The 18,050-nt window shown below is 37.7% G+C and overlaps 1 protein-coding gene across 4 annotated transcripts in view; it reads right to left on the reverse strand.

Annotated features, from left to right (window-relative positions):
- Positions 1 to 4,834: 4,834 nt before the first annotated feature.
- Positions 4,835 to 18,050, reverse strand: part of ZFP37 (ZFP37 zinc finger protein) — a 45,877-nt gene continuing 32,661 nt past the window's right edge. For all 4 annotated transcript variants that reach the window (XM_059925340.1, XM_059925341.1, XM_059925338.1 and 1 more), the window contains 3 exons: positions 14,125 to 14,251; positions 13,685 to 13,819; positions 4,835 to 7,365 (listed from right to left, as the gene is read on the reverse strand). In XM_059925340.1, coding sequence (XP_059781323.1) covers positions 5,855 to 7,365; positions 13,685 to 13,819; positions 14,125 to 14,251 — 1,773 coding nt within the window. In that variant the 3' untranslated portion in view covers positions 4,835 to 5,854. The remainder of the gene's footprint in view (positions 7,366 to 13,684; positions 13,820 to 14,124; positions 14,252 to 18,050) is intronic.

Consider the following 18,050-nt stretch of genomic DNA (forward strand, 5'->3'; position numbering starts at 1 on the left):
TACTTTCAATTGCTATCATTTATAGCACATAAAATTTAGAAACTCTCTACAATATAGGTCCACCCCCCTTTCTTTATGCTAGAGTTGTTATATGTACTGCAGCTAAATACCTTACAATCCACATAAGGCAATGTTATAAGTTTTGTTTTAAACAATCCTAAGTATTTTAAAGAAATTAACAAGTTAGAATAGTCTTTTACATTTACCTATGTATTTACCATTTCTGATACTCTTTAATGCTTCCTGAAGAGCTGAGTTTCCATCTGGCATTATTTCCCTTCAACCCAAAGAACTTTATGGTCGTTGGGGATAAATTCTCTTAATTCATTTATCTAAAATGTCATTATTTCACCTCCATTCTTTTTTCTTTTTTTGTCAAAATTCATTTTTATTAATAGAAAATAAACACTTATTCCAGTTGTTATACTTGAAGTTGCTAATAAAAAAAAAGAATTTAAAATCACCACTTAATAATCCTGTTTTAACTAAGACAATGAAACTGTGGCTTAAAAAAAAAAACTATTCAGCACCATTTGCTCCACCTCCATTCTTAAAGGATATTTTTGCTGGATATAGAATTTGAGGTTGAGGTTGAAGGTTTTTTTGTTTTCTACAGCATTTTTAAGGATACCAATCCACTGTCTTCTGGCCTCCACAGTTTTTGATGATAAGTCACCAATCATTAAGATTGTTTTTATCAAATATGTGTCACTTTTTCCCCTGGATTTCAAGATTTTCTTTCTTTCTTTCTTTAAAGATATTGATTTGGAACATGCTCTTCCTTTTTAAAAAATATTTATTTATTTATTTATTTTGGCTGCGCTGGGTCTTAGTTGCAGCATGCAGGCTTCTTAGTTGCGGCATGTGGGCTTCTTTGTTGCGGCATGCAGACTTTTAGTTGCGGCATGCATGCAGGATCTAGTTCCCCGACCAGGGATCAAATCTGGGCCCCCTGCATTGGGAGCGTGGAGTCTTGGGACCACCAGGGAAGTTCCAAGATTTTATTTCTATCTTTAAGTTATAGAGCTTGTCTAGGAAGTACCTAATCATGGTTTTCTTAATTTTCATCCTGCTTGGAGTTTGCTGAGATTCTCAAATCAGTACATTTATGTCATTTACCAAACTTGGGGAAATATCAGCCATTATATCCTCAAATATTTTGTATGTCCCATTCTCTCCTCACTCTCCTTTTGGGACTTCATCTACATATATGCAAGACATGTTTTTTTGTCCCACAGGTCACCGGTTAATGTCTTTTCATCATTTTTCTCTCATTTGTTTGATCATTTCTACTGATCTATTTCAAGTCAATGACTCTTCCCCCTGTAATTTACATTTGGCACACTTATCCTGTGAATTTTAAATTTCAGATGTATTTTTCAGTTCAAGAATTTTATTTTGGTTTTTCTTTGTAGTTTCTATTTCTTCTCTGAGTTAAAAATCGTTACATTCATTTTGAGCATATTTTATTTCATTAAGCATAGTTATAATAGCTACATTAATATCTTCATCAGCTTATTCCAATATCTGGGTTGGTTGTCTGTTTTCTTGAAATGGGGTCACATTTTCCTAATTCTTTGAATGTCAAGTAAGTTTGTCTTGTATCCTGGATATCATGAATGATAAGTTGTGGCAATTCTGGATTCCATTATATTTCTTGGAGGAGTGTTAATGTTTTTGTTCTATCAAGTAATTAACATCCTTGAACTCAGACTTTAATTTCTGTCACTGAGGGAGCAGCACAAATGAAAGCTCAGTTCAAAAGACAAAGGGTTAGGAGTTGTGCCATACCTGCATGATTCAGGGGTCAGCCAGAGACTTGTGCAGACTTTATTCACATAATTTGGGTTCCCCCCTTTGAGTCTCTCTTTTCTGGGATTCTCCCCTCATTTTCCAGTAGCTGTGGTTGCTATGAACTCAGTCTTGTGGTTTTTCATGTTAAAAAAACCTGCATGTTTTCTCTCAAATTATCTCTCTCTACCACACCAACTTCTATCTTATGAGGGTGTCATACCTTATTTAATCAATTAATTGGCAACTTATGTTTTATCTAACTTCTCTGTGTTCTGTGATAATTATAGTACACCCTGATTGTGTTTCATAGAAGAGCTTCCTGGCAGGAGGAGTGCAAAATATTTTCAGGCTTTGATGTATACTGTCAGATTTACATTTAAATCGGTTGTACAAACTTGACTACCAAAAGCAGTGTATGAGCAATCTTGTTTCTACCTCTCTTGCAAACCTGATTATTTTTTAAATCTTCATTTAATAGAAAAATTTCTTACTTTTTCCTCTTCTGTATGTCAGAGGAGTTCAGCATCTTTCTGTCTCTTCCCACACTCTCAGATTCTAAAAAATGTATGCCTGGAACGCTCTTCCATCATATATACATGACTTGTTTTCATATTCGTCAAGATTGTGTCACCACTAAGTAAGCTTGAGCTTGTACCACCACTACCACCATATTTAAAACTGCATTCTCTTACAATTGCATTTCCCTTCCCTGTTTTGTTTTTTGCCATACCACTTATCACCCTCTGTCATACTCTGTATTTTAATTACAGTTGACTCTTGAACAACACAGGTTGAACTGTGTGGGTCCAGTTATACATGGATTTTTTTCAATAAATATATGTAGTACTACATCATCCATGGTTGGTTGAATCCTTGGATATGGAACCACAGATTTGGAGGGCCAACTATGGGACGTAAGCATTTGCAGATCTTGGTATCTGTGGCTGGTCCTCGAACCAGTCCCCTGTGGATACCAAGGGACAACTATATTTAGATTTACTGCCTGTCTCCCACTCTAGAATTAAGCTCTCTGAGGACAAGATTTCTTTTCTTCTTATTTTGTTGACTGCTATATCTCTAAGACTTAGAATAGTGCCCAGCATATAGTAGATGATAAATATTTCTTGAATAAAGAAATGTTTTTAAACTGTTAATAATTAATTTTATGGATATATGCCTCCTCATCTTCTTTATATTGAAGAAATGTCTCAGGAACATTTTAAAATATTTTTAAATTTTACTTAAACAATTATTCAGATTAGTGATTCTCAAAGTGTGGTCCCCAGACCAGTAGCATCAGCATCTTCTGGGAACTTATTTAAAATGCAAATTCTCAGGCCCCATCACAGACCTACCGAGTCAGAAACTTTGTGGGTGAGGCCCATTTCTAAAGTCCATGTTTTAAGAAGCCCTCCAGGCCACTGTGATGCATGCCCAAGCTTGTGTATCATTGATTTAGACTCACATCTGTATGTCTATTTTCTTTCATTGTTCGCTTCTAATTAGTTTTAGACATCATTTCCTATTCATTGATACTAAATTTTAATTCATTTTTTACTGCACAGGATGACTTTCAGCATTCATTTTTACTGTTCAGGTATAGCTATATTTTTGACTGTCCCAGGAGTGGCACTACCATGGGTTCTCCAAGAGGTGTAGGAAACTTCTAGCCATATGTGCAACTGTTTTATTCTTCTACAAAGTGCAGATTTTCTACAGCTCTGGACAGTGATGATTCATTCTGTGCATAGTGCTAGATTTTCACCTGGTAATAAATTACTGATGGAAACGGCTTTCACATTTCATTTTCTTCCCCGACAGTAAATAAGTTACTTGGTAATGAGAGCATAATATCCGTGAGTTAATCTTTCAATACATGTATGTGCACACGTGCACACACACATGCACACGTTCCATTCTAAATATTCATACTTTTTAATTCTCCAAAATGAGGTCAAGAAGGCAGGCATTGGAATAGGAAATATTTGCAAAGATGGCATTTAATCACATACGGTTGAGGGTCCATAATTATGCTAGGCTAGTATCTAGGTGAAATATTTATTGAGAAGTATTGACCATGACTAGACAAGTCTTTCCTACCAACTTATATGTTTATTCTGAGGAATAAATCAGGTAATGCAGTGAATGTGCTGTGAAAAATGTAAAAGGTGACATACGTATCAAATATTATTATTATCTTATATTACAAAACCATTTTTGTCCTTATGTTACTGTTTTTAGTGTAACAACTTAAATTTTAGAACAGTTCAGCTGTATTTTTTAATCTATGACTCATGAGTAAAAATAGGAAAGTAGGTTTCCTGTGCAAACCCAAATTGATTAACAGTATCTTCTGGAATGCATGCTTAAGAATGATTCTGAGGCCGAGTCTAGATTCACTCAGAGTGCAGTGATACATTAACAAGGTCTGCTATTGGGCAAGAACATAGTGCCACTTGTTGCAATACATTTTTTTTTTCAAACCATTAACTTTTTGGAATATACCCATGGCTTGTTTTTTTTTCTTAAAGTATTTGTTTTTTATTTATTTATTTATGGCTGTGTTGGGTCTTCGTTTCTGTGTCAGGGCTTTCTCTAGTTGTGGCAAGCGGGGGCCACGCTTCATCGCTGTGTGCGGGCCTCTCACTATCGCGGCCTCTCTTGTTGCGGAGCACAGGCTCCAGACGCACAGGCTCAGTAATTGTGGCTCACGGGCCCTGCTGCTCCGCGGCACGTGGGATCTTCCCAGACCAGGGCTCGAACCCGTGTCCCCTGCATGGGCAGGCAGACTCTCAACCACTGCGCCACCAGGGAAGCCCCTGTTGCAATACCTTTGAAATCCCAGATTGAGGTATCTGCATATAAGCACTTTGAATATGAGATAAAATGGAGTGATTGTGCAGAAAATCACTTTCATTCAGCTGCAATCACAGTTCATCTTCAGTCTTTAAAAATATGATGAATAAAAGAAACACAGTGCTGAGTTATAGTTGTAATTCATTATTTTAATGAAAGAACATGTTTGATAGGAAAAGCCTTTGTGAATTCAATATCAAATTTAATACCATATCCTCATTCATGAATAAGCATAAAAACTCTTACTTTGTCAAATAACATCGTGGAGTGGGTTCAGTGAAAATTTTCATTAGTATTCATTTATACATATTAAAAGGATTTTAATTGTGAAAATAATATATGTACATGAGTTAAAAATTTAAAGAGTATACAATAAAAAGGAGGTCTCCCTCCCATCCCAGACCCCATTCCTGTACTCCTGTGCCCAATGGCAACCACTAAGTTTCTTTTGTATTTTTTCAAATCAATCTACTCACATATAAATATACGTATATATACACACATACATACATACATACACACAGACAGACAGGAAAACACACACACCCTTTTGTACACAAGTGGGAACAAACTATATATGCAGTTGAGCAACCTGCTTTTTTCACTCAACAATATATCTTGGATAGCATTCCCTACCAGCACCTGTGTGTTCTCAGCTGATTTCCTTCATTTTCTCTTAATTTTGTGTTAACATTTTTTTAACATAGATAATAACCCTTTTATAAAGTTTTCTGCTGACGCAGAGACTAGCAAAGACATTAAGAAAGAGCTGCATGATAGCATCAAAGATGAAACTCATACCAATGGTCACACACATTTATACATGGCAATAAACAGATATGCAAATTCAATTCTCGTATGTGGTGCTTAAGTACACAACACTCAAGCAACTCAGGAATTGTCAGAAAATGTAATTTGTTTCTCTAGTGCTCTGATTATTCAATTATTAACAATTTTAAAAGCTTTATATTCAATCTGAATATATAGATCATTTATAGTAATTATTTTTAAAACAATATTTTATCTAAAAGGTTTAGTATCAGGTTTAAACTCTCCATCCATTTCTTCCATGTGATGATTCATTTTCAAATTCTCTCATGTGTAACGAGGTGTGACTTCTTGTTAAAAGCTTTCTAACATTCTTTAAAGTTAGAATACTTCTAAGGTTAAATAAAACCTTTAGTTCAGACTTCCCCCACTAATTTCACTCATGAGATTTCTCTTCTGAATGAGTTTTCATATGTTTAGTAAGGGATGCATTTTGTTTGAAGGCTTTTCCACATTCATTACATTCATACGGTTTCTCTCCAGTGTGGGATCTCTGATGTATAACAAGTTGTGACTTTGCATTGAACGCTTTTCCACATTCATTACATTCATAGGGTTTCTCCCCAGTATGAGTTCTCTGATGTACAATGAGGTGTGACTTTTGGGTAAAGGCTTTCCCACATTCATTACATTCATAGGGCTTCTCCCCAGTATGAACTCTCTGATGTTGAGTAAGACCTTCAATTTGCTTGAAAGCCTTCCCACATTGATTGCATTCAAAAGGACTCTCACCTGTATGAGTTCTCATATGGTAAGTAAGAGATGAGCTATGTCCAAAGGCTTTTCCACATTCATTACATATATAGGGTTTCTCTTTAGTATGAGTTCTTTGATGTATAATGAGGTGTGACTTCTTGCTGAAAGCTTTCCCACATTCATTACATTGAAAGGGTTTCTCACCTGTATGAATTCTCATATGTTTAGTAAGGGATGAGCTATACTTAAAGGCTTTTCCACATTCATTACATTCGTATGGTATTTCACCTGTATGAGTTCTCACATGTTCCGTAAGAGATGAGTTATACCTAAAGGACTTTCCACATTCCTTACATTCATAGGGCTTCTCGCCTGTATGAGATCTCACATGTTGAATAAGGTTTGAGCTATGTCTGAAGGTTTTCCCACATTCAGTACATTCATAGGGCTTTTCCCCAGTATGAACTCTCAGATGGTCAGTGAGGGCATGTTTATGACCATGGGCTTTGCCACACTGAATACACTCATATGGTTTTTCTCCAGTGTGAGTTCTCTGGTGTACAACAAGGTGTGATTTTTGGCTAAAAGCTATCCCACATTCAGTACATTCATATGGTTTCTCACCTGTATGAATTCTCTGATGGTCAACGAGTCCTTGTTTGTGGCTGAGAACCTTCCCACATTCATTACATTCATATGGTTTCACTTTATTCTGAGTTTTGTCACGCTTAGTAGGAGATGAGCTACAGCTGGATGATTCCTTATGTTTTTCTCCAGTTTGAATTTTGTCCCGTTCAGTATGTTTCTTGCCAGTTTGAGTTTTATCAGGCCTATTAGATGAGCTATGGTTGGGTAATTTCTCACATTTCTTTCCAGTTTGATTTTTGTCTTTCTTTGTATCAGATAAGCTATGGCTGAATGATTTCGTATGCTCTTTAGCTACATCAGGTTTCTTTTCTGCATAATTTCTTACATGACCAGGTAAGTCTAAATTCTTTCCATGTGAATCAAATTTAAGAAGCTTTTTTTTTGAAGGAACGTATTTTGTACTCACATTTTTTTTCCCCAATGAACTACATTCATGGCCCTTTTTCTTAGTCAGAGTTGTTTTCTTGAAAGCAACTTCCCCAAGGAGTTTGTTTTGAGATTCCTGGTGGTTCTCTAGCTGGTCATCATCTTGCTGGACTTCTTCTAAAGTGGAATTCAATGAGACATTCTTGTGAATCTTTGCACTCTCATATTTTGGAATACAATTTATAAAGAAATGCCTTGTTGTGGGGCTGAATCTTTATTCAAGCCTAGTATCCTAAAGTGAATGAAATATCAAGTGCAAATGTCCCTGTCTTTTTGGACTTGAGGGGGAAAGCGCTGTAGTAAAAACAGGAAAAGAAAGTTGACAATAGTGGTTAGAAAAGGCTTTGGCTGTTTATAAATATGACCTTGCAACCTGGGATAAAAGATGAAATAAACACAAGGAGCAGTGAATAAAAAACAGATGAAGTTAAAAGCTTGTAATTGTTGTTCACACTTTTTAAAGTCTCTCCTCAGCCCAAGCAGCCCAGCTTTAATAACTGCCAATCCACCAATAGTATTTGGCTCTTACAGCCCATCTATATTCATCCAACTCTCCATAGTCACAGTTGGAGACAGCTGGCTCAAGCCAAGATGTCCAATAAGAGTATGTCTCCTAAAAACTTAGACTCTAGTTAGTCTCCACTGGGTGCTAAATTTAAAAATGATATAAGACAACTACTATAAAGCCACATTTTCCCTATGTAAACAGAAAGTTCATCAGTACAAAGAATAAAGCATACATCCACAGAAAAGCAGAGATGTGAGATCATGTGTCCTCAAAGAGACCATTTGCATAATCCCAGTTCCTAATGGCTTCCCAGTACTGGTTCTAGTCCCCAGCTGAAGTATCACCCCTTAGGTTACAAGAAGCCTTATAATAAATTCCTCCATTTACTTAGGATAGCTCAAGTAAAATTTTGTTATTGCTCCCCAAAGAGCCAAAATAAGAGAAAATAAGGTAAGTCCATCAAAGAGTACTGAAGAGCATATAGATGACTGAGGGATTAAGCAGGAAAGGATGTTCCACTGCTACCACCCATGATTAATATAATAATGCAATTCCTGTAGTAAAAAACATCCCACAGTTTCTATGAGTTACCTGATGTTTTTACCATATTATAAAGTTTGATATTGGCAAATAAACTACACCATTTGGATTTACAGTGTACCCACACACTTGTTTTCCAATAGTTTGCTATGGAGCACATCTTCCTGTCAGGTCACTCTAACTGTCAATTATAAATTGTAAGCTAATTCCCAACTCTAAGTGATTGCTCACATTCTTTCCTCCACACATTATATAATTACACATTTTGAGATATCTTCTCAATCTATGCTTCCCTTCTCTAAGACCACCACCTACACTGACAGATGTAGGCAGCCATGTTTGTAGTATATGATCCAACTTCTCCTTGAAAACAATTGATCGGACAGTGGTAAACACCAGGCTCCAGCTATTCAACAATTCTCCTAAGAACTTAGAATTGAAACTTGAAGACTTCTGTTAGCTAGATATGGACGTTACATATGTAAAAACCAAAAAATTTAGAAGTTAGGACTACCATTTTGGGGGTGGCCTTTTTCAGCTACGGACATGGAAAAACAGAAAAAGCTTCAGGATAGGAATCAAAGAGATTCAAAGAGAGAAGCAGATATAAGAGTCCCCATGACCTCAGCAAGAAAGAGATAAAAAGTGAATAGTTGTTTTACTAGTAAAAGAACATTACATGGATAAAGTGAAAACTAAGTTCAAACAGAAAAGAGTTATGGTGTTTGAATATATAGCCGGGAAATACTATTACTTTTATGGAGAATTTTTAAGAGATTAGTTCCCATGGAGTAGATCAATTTTTATAAGTATACATAAAGTAGTGTTATACTTATAGTAGGAAGAATTGGAGTTGCCAGCTGCTTTTTCATTTAGGAAATTTTAAGTGATGCAAGCATCCTGAGAGAAAGATTATAACAAGAACTTTTATGTAGCATGACAAGGCTGCATCTTCCAATGTCCAAGGATGCTGGGGAGGATGGAGGCAAACCTCCTTCTGGGAAGAAAGGGATCAAAACTCAAACCTTTCCCCTTGAGGTGTAACATTATAAGAACCTCTTATTATGATGATTTGGGCTGGTCCCAACTGACATTGGCCAGCTGGAAAAGATATAAAGCACCACAGAGAAATTTACCATGAGGGAGGGGAGGAGGCTCTGAACTAGTGAACTGGTATAATAATAGGGTAATACTAGGGGAGAGCTGAGTCTGGCAGAGCATGTAATTAAGGCTATAAGCTTGTCCTGAATCTGAGACAGTAACTGACATGAATTTTAAGCTAAAATGACTGTAACTTCAGAAACTGAAGCATGGAGCTCATTAGACCCAGCAAATCAATGGAGGGAATAGAATAGTCCTTCCTTGAAGAAACTTCAAGGCCGATAGAAGAACCTGAGCCAAGAATAGAGTCACTGTAGCAATGACAAAGATGTATGCATTAAATGACTCAGGATTATTTTTCAGTTGTAACACCAAGTATCAGCGAGAAATGTGAAGACAGCCAAAACTGGAGCCACTAATGGATGGATCAAAAACTCTATAAAGGACTTCCCTGGTGGCTGAGTGGTTGAGAATCCGCCTGCCAATGCAAGGGACATGGGTTGGAGCCCTGGTCCGGGAAGATCCCACATGCCGTGGAACAACTAAGCCTGTGCACCGCAACTACTGAGCCTGCGCTCTAGAGCCCGCAAGCCACAACTACTGAGCCCTCATGCCAAAACTACTGAAGCCTGGGAGCCTAGAACCTGTGCTCTGCAACAAGAGAGGCCACCGCAATGAGAAGCCTGCGCACAGCAATGAAGAGTAGCCCCTGCTCACCGCAACTAGAGACAGCCCGCGCGCAATGAAGACCCAACGCAGCCAAAAATAAATAAAATAAAATAAAATAAAATAAACAAACAAAAACAAACAAACAAACAAAACTCTATGAAGTCTCTTCATTTGTCATTTGAAAGACTGGTCCCTCTGGTCTTGGGAAATTCATGGAGTCTTGAAAAATTCAATGTTAGAAGAAACTTAAAAAGATATTGTGGACATTCTGCTAATTTGGGGACTGTAGTGATATATAATAACTGAATATTTTAATGTTTGGTAGCAACATCTAAGACGAATTTTTTTTTAAGGGGGGGATTTAATAATCTACCTAAGAATTGGAGCAATTTAGGTATGGGACAATATGAATCTAATTTGGGTGATATCAGTCAGAACTGAGGGGGGAAAAAAAAATCAGGAACTGAGGAAAGAATAGTAAGAGGGAAGGTAGAGAGCAAGGATTCATGGGAACTCCATGGCAGACAGGCCTAAAATCTGACCCTGATAAAAACAAGGAAAGTGGAAGGAAGCTCTAATTTAGAAAGAAAGATAAAGCTTTCAATTTCTGACCATCTGAGAATAAGCTATCCTGTAAGGAGGTAAAATATAAGACAAAGGAATTGAAGATTTATTTGGACAAGATAAATCTATCTTGGAAGTCACCAGTATAGAATAAATAGCTTGTATTTACACAATAGATTATTCCTTTGAGGAAAACAGAATTTAGAAAAAGAATAGATAGTAGAAGACAAAACCTTAGGGACACTTCAACAAAGTGAGAAAGAAGAGAATCTGGTGAAAAAAATTGGTAAAGGAACACTTAAACGATAAAATCAGATTCAAGTGGTATAATTCAAGCTAGGTGGGCAAGAATTTCAGGCTGATCAAAACTATTAAAATATGCACTGGAAGGTTACCACTGCTGACTTTAAAGTCAGAAATTGTTAGAGTCATGGATCCTATGGAGTTTGACTGCAAGGGTTAGGGAGAAAATGGAAATAATGTTGGTGGTATAGACCACAGGTCTAGAGCATTTCACAGTGAAAGGGGGAAAATGGAAAGTAACGAGGGGCAGGAGGATCACGCCAAGAGATCTGGATAGAGGACAGATTTAAGAATGCCTGAATCTTTAAGGAGAGAAATTTGATACTATGGGGTCTAAGAGTGTGGGTGGACGAAGGGAGAAAAGCTGAGGATATTAGGAAAAGGGAGGATAATTTTAAAAAGCATTGCTTTAGAGAGGTAAGCAGGAATGGGATTACTTAAGGAAACAGCTAAAAGGGTTCACTGCTCTTTCTCAAAACTGAGCAACAGAGAGCATGGATGAGGAAAGATGGCTATATGGAACGGTCAGTTAGGCATCTGATGGTCTGGTACCCAAGGTTTAGAGCCCTGTTTTTCAACTTTTTTCCTACCACAACCCCAGTGCTATGGCAGACTGTATTATTGTTCCCTGTGGATTACACCTCCCAGCCCCACTGCATGGCCATTTGAATCCTCCCTGTGAAAGGAGTATACATTCCTACCCAGTTGAACTCGGGAGTGGCCAGGTGATCTGCTTTGACTAATGAACCAATAAAATGTAAGCAGAAAGAGATATCTACCACATCCAATCAGTGATTTTAAGTCATCATATGGTTCCACTCCCTCTTCATTGCCTCTGTAATGAGACCAGAATTTGCCAAATAGGGACTGCTCTTTCAGTGTAGGTCATAAGATAATGTGGAAAAGGGCTGCAGCTTGAGCAAGAAAGAAATCTTTCTTTTTGTAGGCCACTAAGATTTTGGGGTCTTCCTTTAATGGGATGTAACTTAGCCTAAGCAGACTGATACAAATGGTATAAGCAAATCCCCATAAGTCACACTGGCTCCCGACTACAGTGAATCTCCTATGAGAACCTCTCATGTGGACAGGTCACAGAAGGAAGAGATATTAGAATCTCCAAGGTTGGAGAATCTTTGTAGTTTGAACTCTTTTTCCCCCAGGAGATTTTGATATTTTTCTACTGCTACTTCCTAGGATCTGTAAGATGAATTTAAGAATAAATTATTCAAAGAATTCCAAACCCATGCACCTATGGTCAATTAATCTATGACAAAGGAGGCAAGAATATACAGTGGAGAAAAGACAGTTCTCTTCAATAAGTGGTGCTGGGAAAACTAGACAGCTACATGTAAAAGAATGAAATTAGAACATTCTCTAACACCATACACAAAAATAAACTCAAAATGGGTTAAAGACCTAAATGTAAGATCAGATACTATAAAACTCCTAGAGGAAAACACAGCCAGAACAATCTTTGACATAAACTGCATCAGTATCTTTTTGGACCTTCTCCTAGAGTAATGGGAATAAAAGCAAAAATAAACAAATGGGACCAAATTAAACTTAAAAGCTTTTGCACAGCAAAGGAAACCGTAAACAAAATGAAAAGACAATCTACAGAATGGGAGAAAATATTTGCAAACTATGCAACCAACAAGGGATTAATCTCCAAAATATACAAACAGCTCATATAGCTCAATATAAAAAACAAAAAACAAAAAACAACCCAATCAAAAAATGGGCAGAAGATCTAACAGACATTTCTCCAAAGAATACATACAGATGGCCAACAGGCACATGAAAAGATGCTCAACACCGCTAATTATTAGAGAAATGCAAATCAAAACCACAATGAGGTATCACCTCACACCAGTCAGAATGGCCATCAAAAAGTCTACAAATAATAAATGCTGGAGAGGATGTGGAGAAAAAGGAACCCTCCAATACTGTTAGTGGGAATGTAAATTGGTACAGCCACTATGGAAGACAGTATGGAGGTTTCTTAAAAAACTAAGAATAGAGCTACCACATGATCCTGCAATCCCACTCCTGGGCATATATCTAGAGAAAACCATAATTCGAAAAGATACATGCACCCCAATGTTCACTGCAGCACTATTTACAATAGCCAAGACATGGAAACAACCTAAATGTCCATTGACAGATGTATAAAGAAGATGTGGTATATTTATACAATGGAATATTACTCAGCCATAAAAAAGAATGAAATAATGCCATTTGCAGCAACATGGATGGACCTAGAGATTATCATACTAAGTGAAGTAAACCAGACAGAGAAAGACAAATATCATATGATATCGCTTATATGTGGAATCTAAAAAAAAATGATACAAATGAACTGTACAAAACAGAAACAGACTTACAGACATAGAAAACAAACTTATGGTTACCAAGGGGAAAGATGGGAGGAAGGGATAATTTAGGAATTTGGGATTAACATATACACACTACTGTATATAAAACAGAAAACCAACAAGGACCTACTGTATAGCACAGGGAAATATACTCAATATTTTGCAATAGCCTATAAGGGAAAAGAATCTTAAAATATATATATATATGTATGTACAACTGAATCACTTTGCTGTATGCCTCAAACTAACATAATATTGTAACTATACTTCAACTATACTTCAATAAAAAGAAAAATATATATTTTAAAATTAATGAATAATAAAAATGTGAAAAAAAAAGAATTCCAAAGTTACCACCAAGAAACTAGGAACTTACTTCCATTGGCTCCTATTCCCTTGGGTCTTGCTATTTCACTCAGACCACCTTGTCTGGGTCTTTTCCCCTTCCCCAGCCATGGCTCTTCTCCTTTTCCCAACTTGGATATCATGTCTGGTTTGAGAGCTTGATACCCTACTCATGAGAAAAGATAGAAATTGAGTGTTAGAACAACAAACATTCCAGAAATCAAGCCCTACCATTTAAGCTTCAGAGCTTTTAAAGCATAAAAGAACACGTGGCTTCTGAAATTTCAGTGCAGATGTCCATGTACCCCATCTGAGTAGATCCTCCATTTTCAAGGCAGGAGCACAAGTATTCTGGCTAGTACCCAAAGGGGATTAAAACTCTTTGATTTATAAAAATTAAGGATAAACTTATCCAAGGACTTCAGAGAGAAGGCATCACAGTAGGCACACTTTGAATTACTTTGTCCTTACCCAATGAGGCTAGGTTGCTGTAATTCTCCAGCATCACATCCTTGTACAGGCTCTTTTGAGAAGGATCTAGTTGCTCCCATTCCTTCTTGGTAAAGGCCATAGTCACATCTTTGAATGTTACCGATCCCTGTAATAGCACATTCTTAGTTCAGTCCAATGTTATCCACATCAGTGAGAGATGCAAACAAGATAATAATGACTTTCTCTTACCTTGACCATTCACTGATGATCATAATGTTATACACGGGGCTTATTTTTTTACCCAATTTTGCATTTTTGTTTTTGAGAGATAAAAATCATACTAAGGGGGCTTCCCTGGTGGCGCAGTGGTAGAGAGTCTGCCTGCTAATCCAGGGGACGCGGGTTCGAGCCCTGGTCTGGGAAGATCCCACATGCCGCGGAGCAACTAGGCCTGTGAGCCACAACTACTGAGCCTGCGCATCTGGAGCCTGTGCTCCGCAACAAGAGAGGCCACGATGGTGAGAGGCCTGCGCACCGCGATGAAGAGTGGCCCCCGCTTGCCGCAGCTACAGGAAGCCCTAGCACAGAAACGAAGACCCAACATAGCAATCAATCAATCAATCAATCAATAAACCTTTAAAAAAAAAAAAAATCATACTAAGAAATGTCCCTATAATGGACTCAATGTTTGTGTCCAATTCATTGTTGAAACCTTGTCCTCCAATGTGATGATATTAGGAGATAGGGCCTTTGGGAGGTAATTAGGATTCAATGAGATCATGGGAGGGGAATCTTCATGAATGGGATCAGTGCCCTTATAAGAGTCATGAGACAGCTTGCTTCCTGTCTCTGCTCTTTCTGCCAAGTAAGGATCCAACAAGAAGTCTGAAACCTGGAAGAGGGCTGTCGCCAGATCCCGACCCAATGTCGGACTTCTAGCCTCCAGAACTGTCAGAAACAAATCTCTGTTGTTTATAAGCCACTTAGTCTACGGTACTTTGAAAAAAAATCCTATGATTATCAGAGAGAAAGACAATTACAACAAACAAACCAACCAGAATCAGTCTTCATCTTTTCTTCTGTAACTAAAGACTATGGAGTAGTGTTTATAGAGTTCTGAGGCAGAAGAATTGAGACCCTTGGTTTTTATGACCAGTCAAAAAATCATTTATGTTTGTAAGCAAAAGTAAGGTATTTTAGGCATGTAAGGATGCAGAAAGTATATTACCTATGTACTTTATAAATAAAGAGAAGGAGGGAGGGAGAAACTGGGAATGTGGTAGGAAGAGGAGAGACAGGAGGAGAAGAAGAAGAGGAATGATTTTTAAAAGAAGGAAAATTGGATCAGAATAAAGATTTCAAGATTGGGAAAGACTTAAGCATATACAAGACAAAACTATGAATAATAAAACCAGTAAAATGTCTAGTTACATCCAAGTAACTTGATAACGTAAAAAATCAAAAGGTATCAAGAGGTATGATGTAAGAAAAATAAGCAGGCATATAACTGGTTGGGGACAGGGGAGAAATTAAAGCATGTTAAACTTCTCCTCTTATTAGGCAGCTACTGGAGAATTCTGAAACTGATAAGTATACATTCAAACATGTCTGTTTAACATTTAAAGATCACCCCTGACTGCCATAAACCACCAATAAATTAGCTGCATGTGTCACCAATCTCTGACCTCACAAACGTCCAGTCACTGATTCCTATAACTCCTGTCATTAATTGTCACTGGCCTCCCAATCACTGAGCCAGCATGGCCCTTCCTAATCACTAAGCCTATAATTCCAAAATTACTGATCCCAACAAACCTCCCAATCACTAACAGCAACAGATCTCCCCACTCACTTGCCCCACAAATACTCTGATTACATATTCCCACAGGTTCCTCAACTATTGATACCAGTGGAACATATCACTCTCCATCTCTGATATCACCCCAAATCTTATCAATCTCCAGTCACTGATGCCAACAGAACTCTCAAACAGTGGCTTTTACAGAAACTCTAATCACTGCCAGTAAACTTCACTACACGCTGACCCTCTTTAGCCATTCCCTTTGCCTGCTTGCTTTAACCAAAACCTACCTGTCTCCTGAGGATTCTGCTCCCTTACAGTGATCCCCGTGGAGGTTGTTTGCCCACCTCCACCCCAACCCATGTACCTCAGGGCCTGAAAATGAAGTAAATTATACTTTCAACAGTTTTTCACTCATCCTTCAAAATCCCTATCTCGTTTAGAGTATCACCAGACTTTAACCCATTAATAGTCTGGTTCGATAATTCACTAGAAGGACTCACAGGGTTCAGCATATAGCTGTACTCATAGCTATGATTTAGCACAGCAAAAGAATTCAGTGCAAAATCAGCTAAGGAAAAAGCTGCATGAGGTGAAATCCAGAGGAAGCCAGGAACAAGTTTCCAAGAGTCCTCTCCCAGTAGAGTCACACAGTAAATACTTAATTCTTTCAGAAATGAGTTGTGCTAACACATGTGAAATGTTGTTTACCAAACGATGCTACTAACAAGGGCTTAATTTCCAAAATATACAAACAGCTCATAGAACTCAATTAAAAAAAAAAACCCAATAAAAAAATAGGCAGAAGACCTAAATGGACATTTCTCCAAAGAAGACATAAAGATGGCTAATAGGCACATGAAAAAATGTTCAACATTGCTAACTATTAGAGAAATGCAAATCAAAACTACAATGAGGTACTACCTCACACTGGTCAGAACGGCCATCATTAAAAAGTCTACAAATAATAAATTCTGGAGAGGGTGTGGAGAAAAGGGAACCCTCCTACACTATTGGTAGGAATGTAAATTGGTACAGCCACTATGGAGAACAGTATGGAGGCTCCTTAAGAAACTAAAAATAGAGTTGTCATAGGATCCAGCAATCCCACTACTCTTGGGCATATATTCAGAAAAGATGAAAACTCTAATTTGAAAAGATACATGCACCCCTATGCTCACTGCAGCAGTATTTACAATGGCCAAGACATGGAAACAGCCTAAATGTCTGTTGACAGATGAATGCACAAAGAAGATGTGGTGTGTATATATATATACACACACAATGGAATACCACTCAGCCATATAAAAGAATGAAATAATGCCATTTGCAGCAACATGGATGGACCTAGAGATTATCATACTAAGTGAAGTAAGTCAGACAAACACCATATGATATCTATCACTTATATGTGGAATCTAAAATATGACACAAATGAACTTATTTACAAAACAGAAATAGACTCACAGACATTGAAAACAAACTTAGATTACCAAAGGGGAAAGGGGGTGAGGGAGGGATAAATTAGGAGTTTCAGATTCGCAGATACAAACTACTATATATAAAATAGATAAACAACAAGGTCCTACTGTATAGCACAGGGAATTATATTCAATGTCTTGTAATAAACCATAATGGAAAAGAATATGAAAAAGAATATATGTATATATATCTATATTTTCACTTTGCTGTACACCAGAAATTAACACAACATCGTAAATCAACTATACTTCAATTTAAAAAAAATGTTGTTTACCAATGCTTGGTAAACAACATTTTTAGGGGTTGCTCAAATAGGCACTCTCTGCCTAGCATATACAAAAGTCCCAGATTCCCAGAAGGAAATCAGGCATTCAGCATAAACCACATGGTTTACATAGTTTAGGCACAGTGAGCCACTTTTAAAATTCCTGGGAATATGGGCTTCCCTGGTGGCGCAGTGGTTGAGAATCTGCCTGCCAATGCAGGGGACACGGGTTCGAGCCCTGGTCTGGGAAGATCCCACATGCCACGGAGCAACTGGGCCCGTGAGCCACAATTACTGAGCCTGCGCGTCTGGAGCCTGTGCTCGGCAACAAGAGAGGCCGCGATGGTGAGAGGCCCGCGCACCGCGATGAAGAGTGGTCCCCACTTGCCGCAACTAGAGAAAGCCCTCGCACAGAAA

This window comes from Balaenoptera ricei, chromosome 6 (genome assembly GCF_028023285.1).
Source record: "Balaenoptera ricei isolate mBalRic1 chromosome 6, mBalRic1.hap2, whole genome shotgun sequence".
NCBI lineage: Eukaryota > Metazoa > Chordata > Mammalia > Artiodactyla > Balaenopteridae > Balaenoptera > Balaenoptera ricei.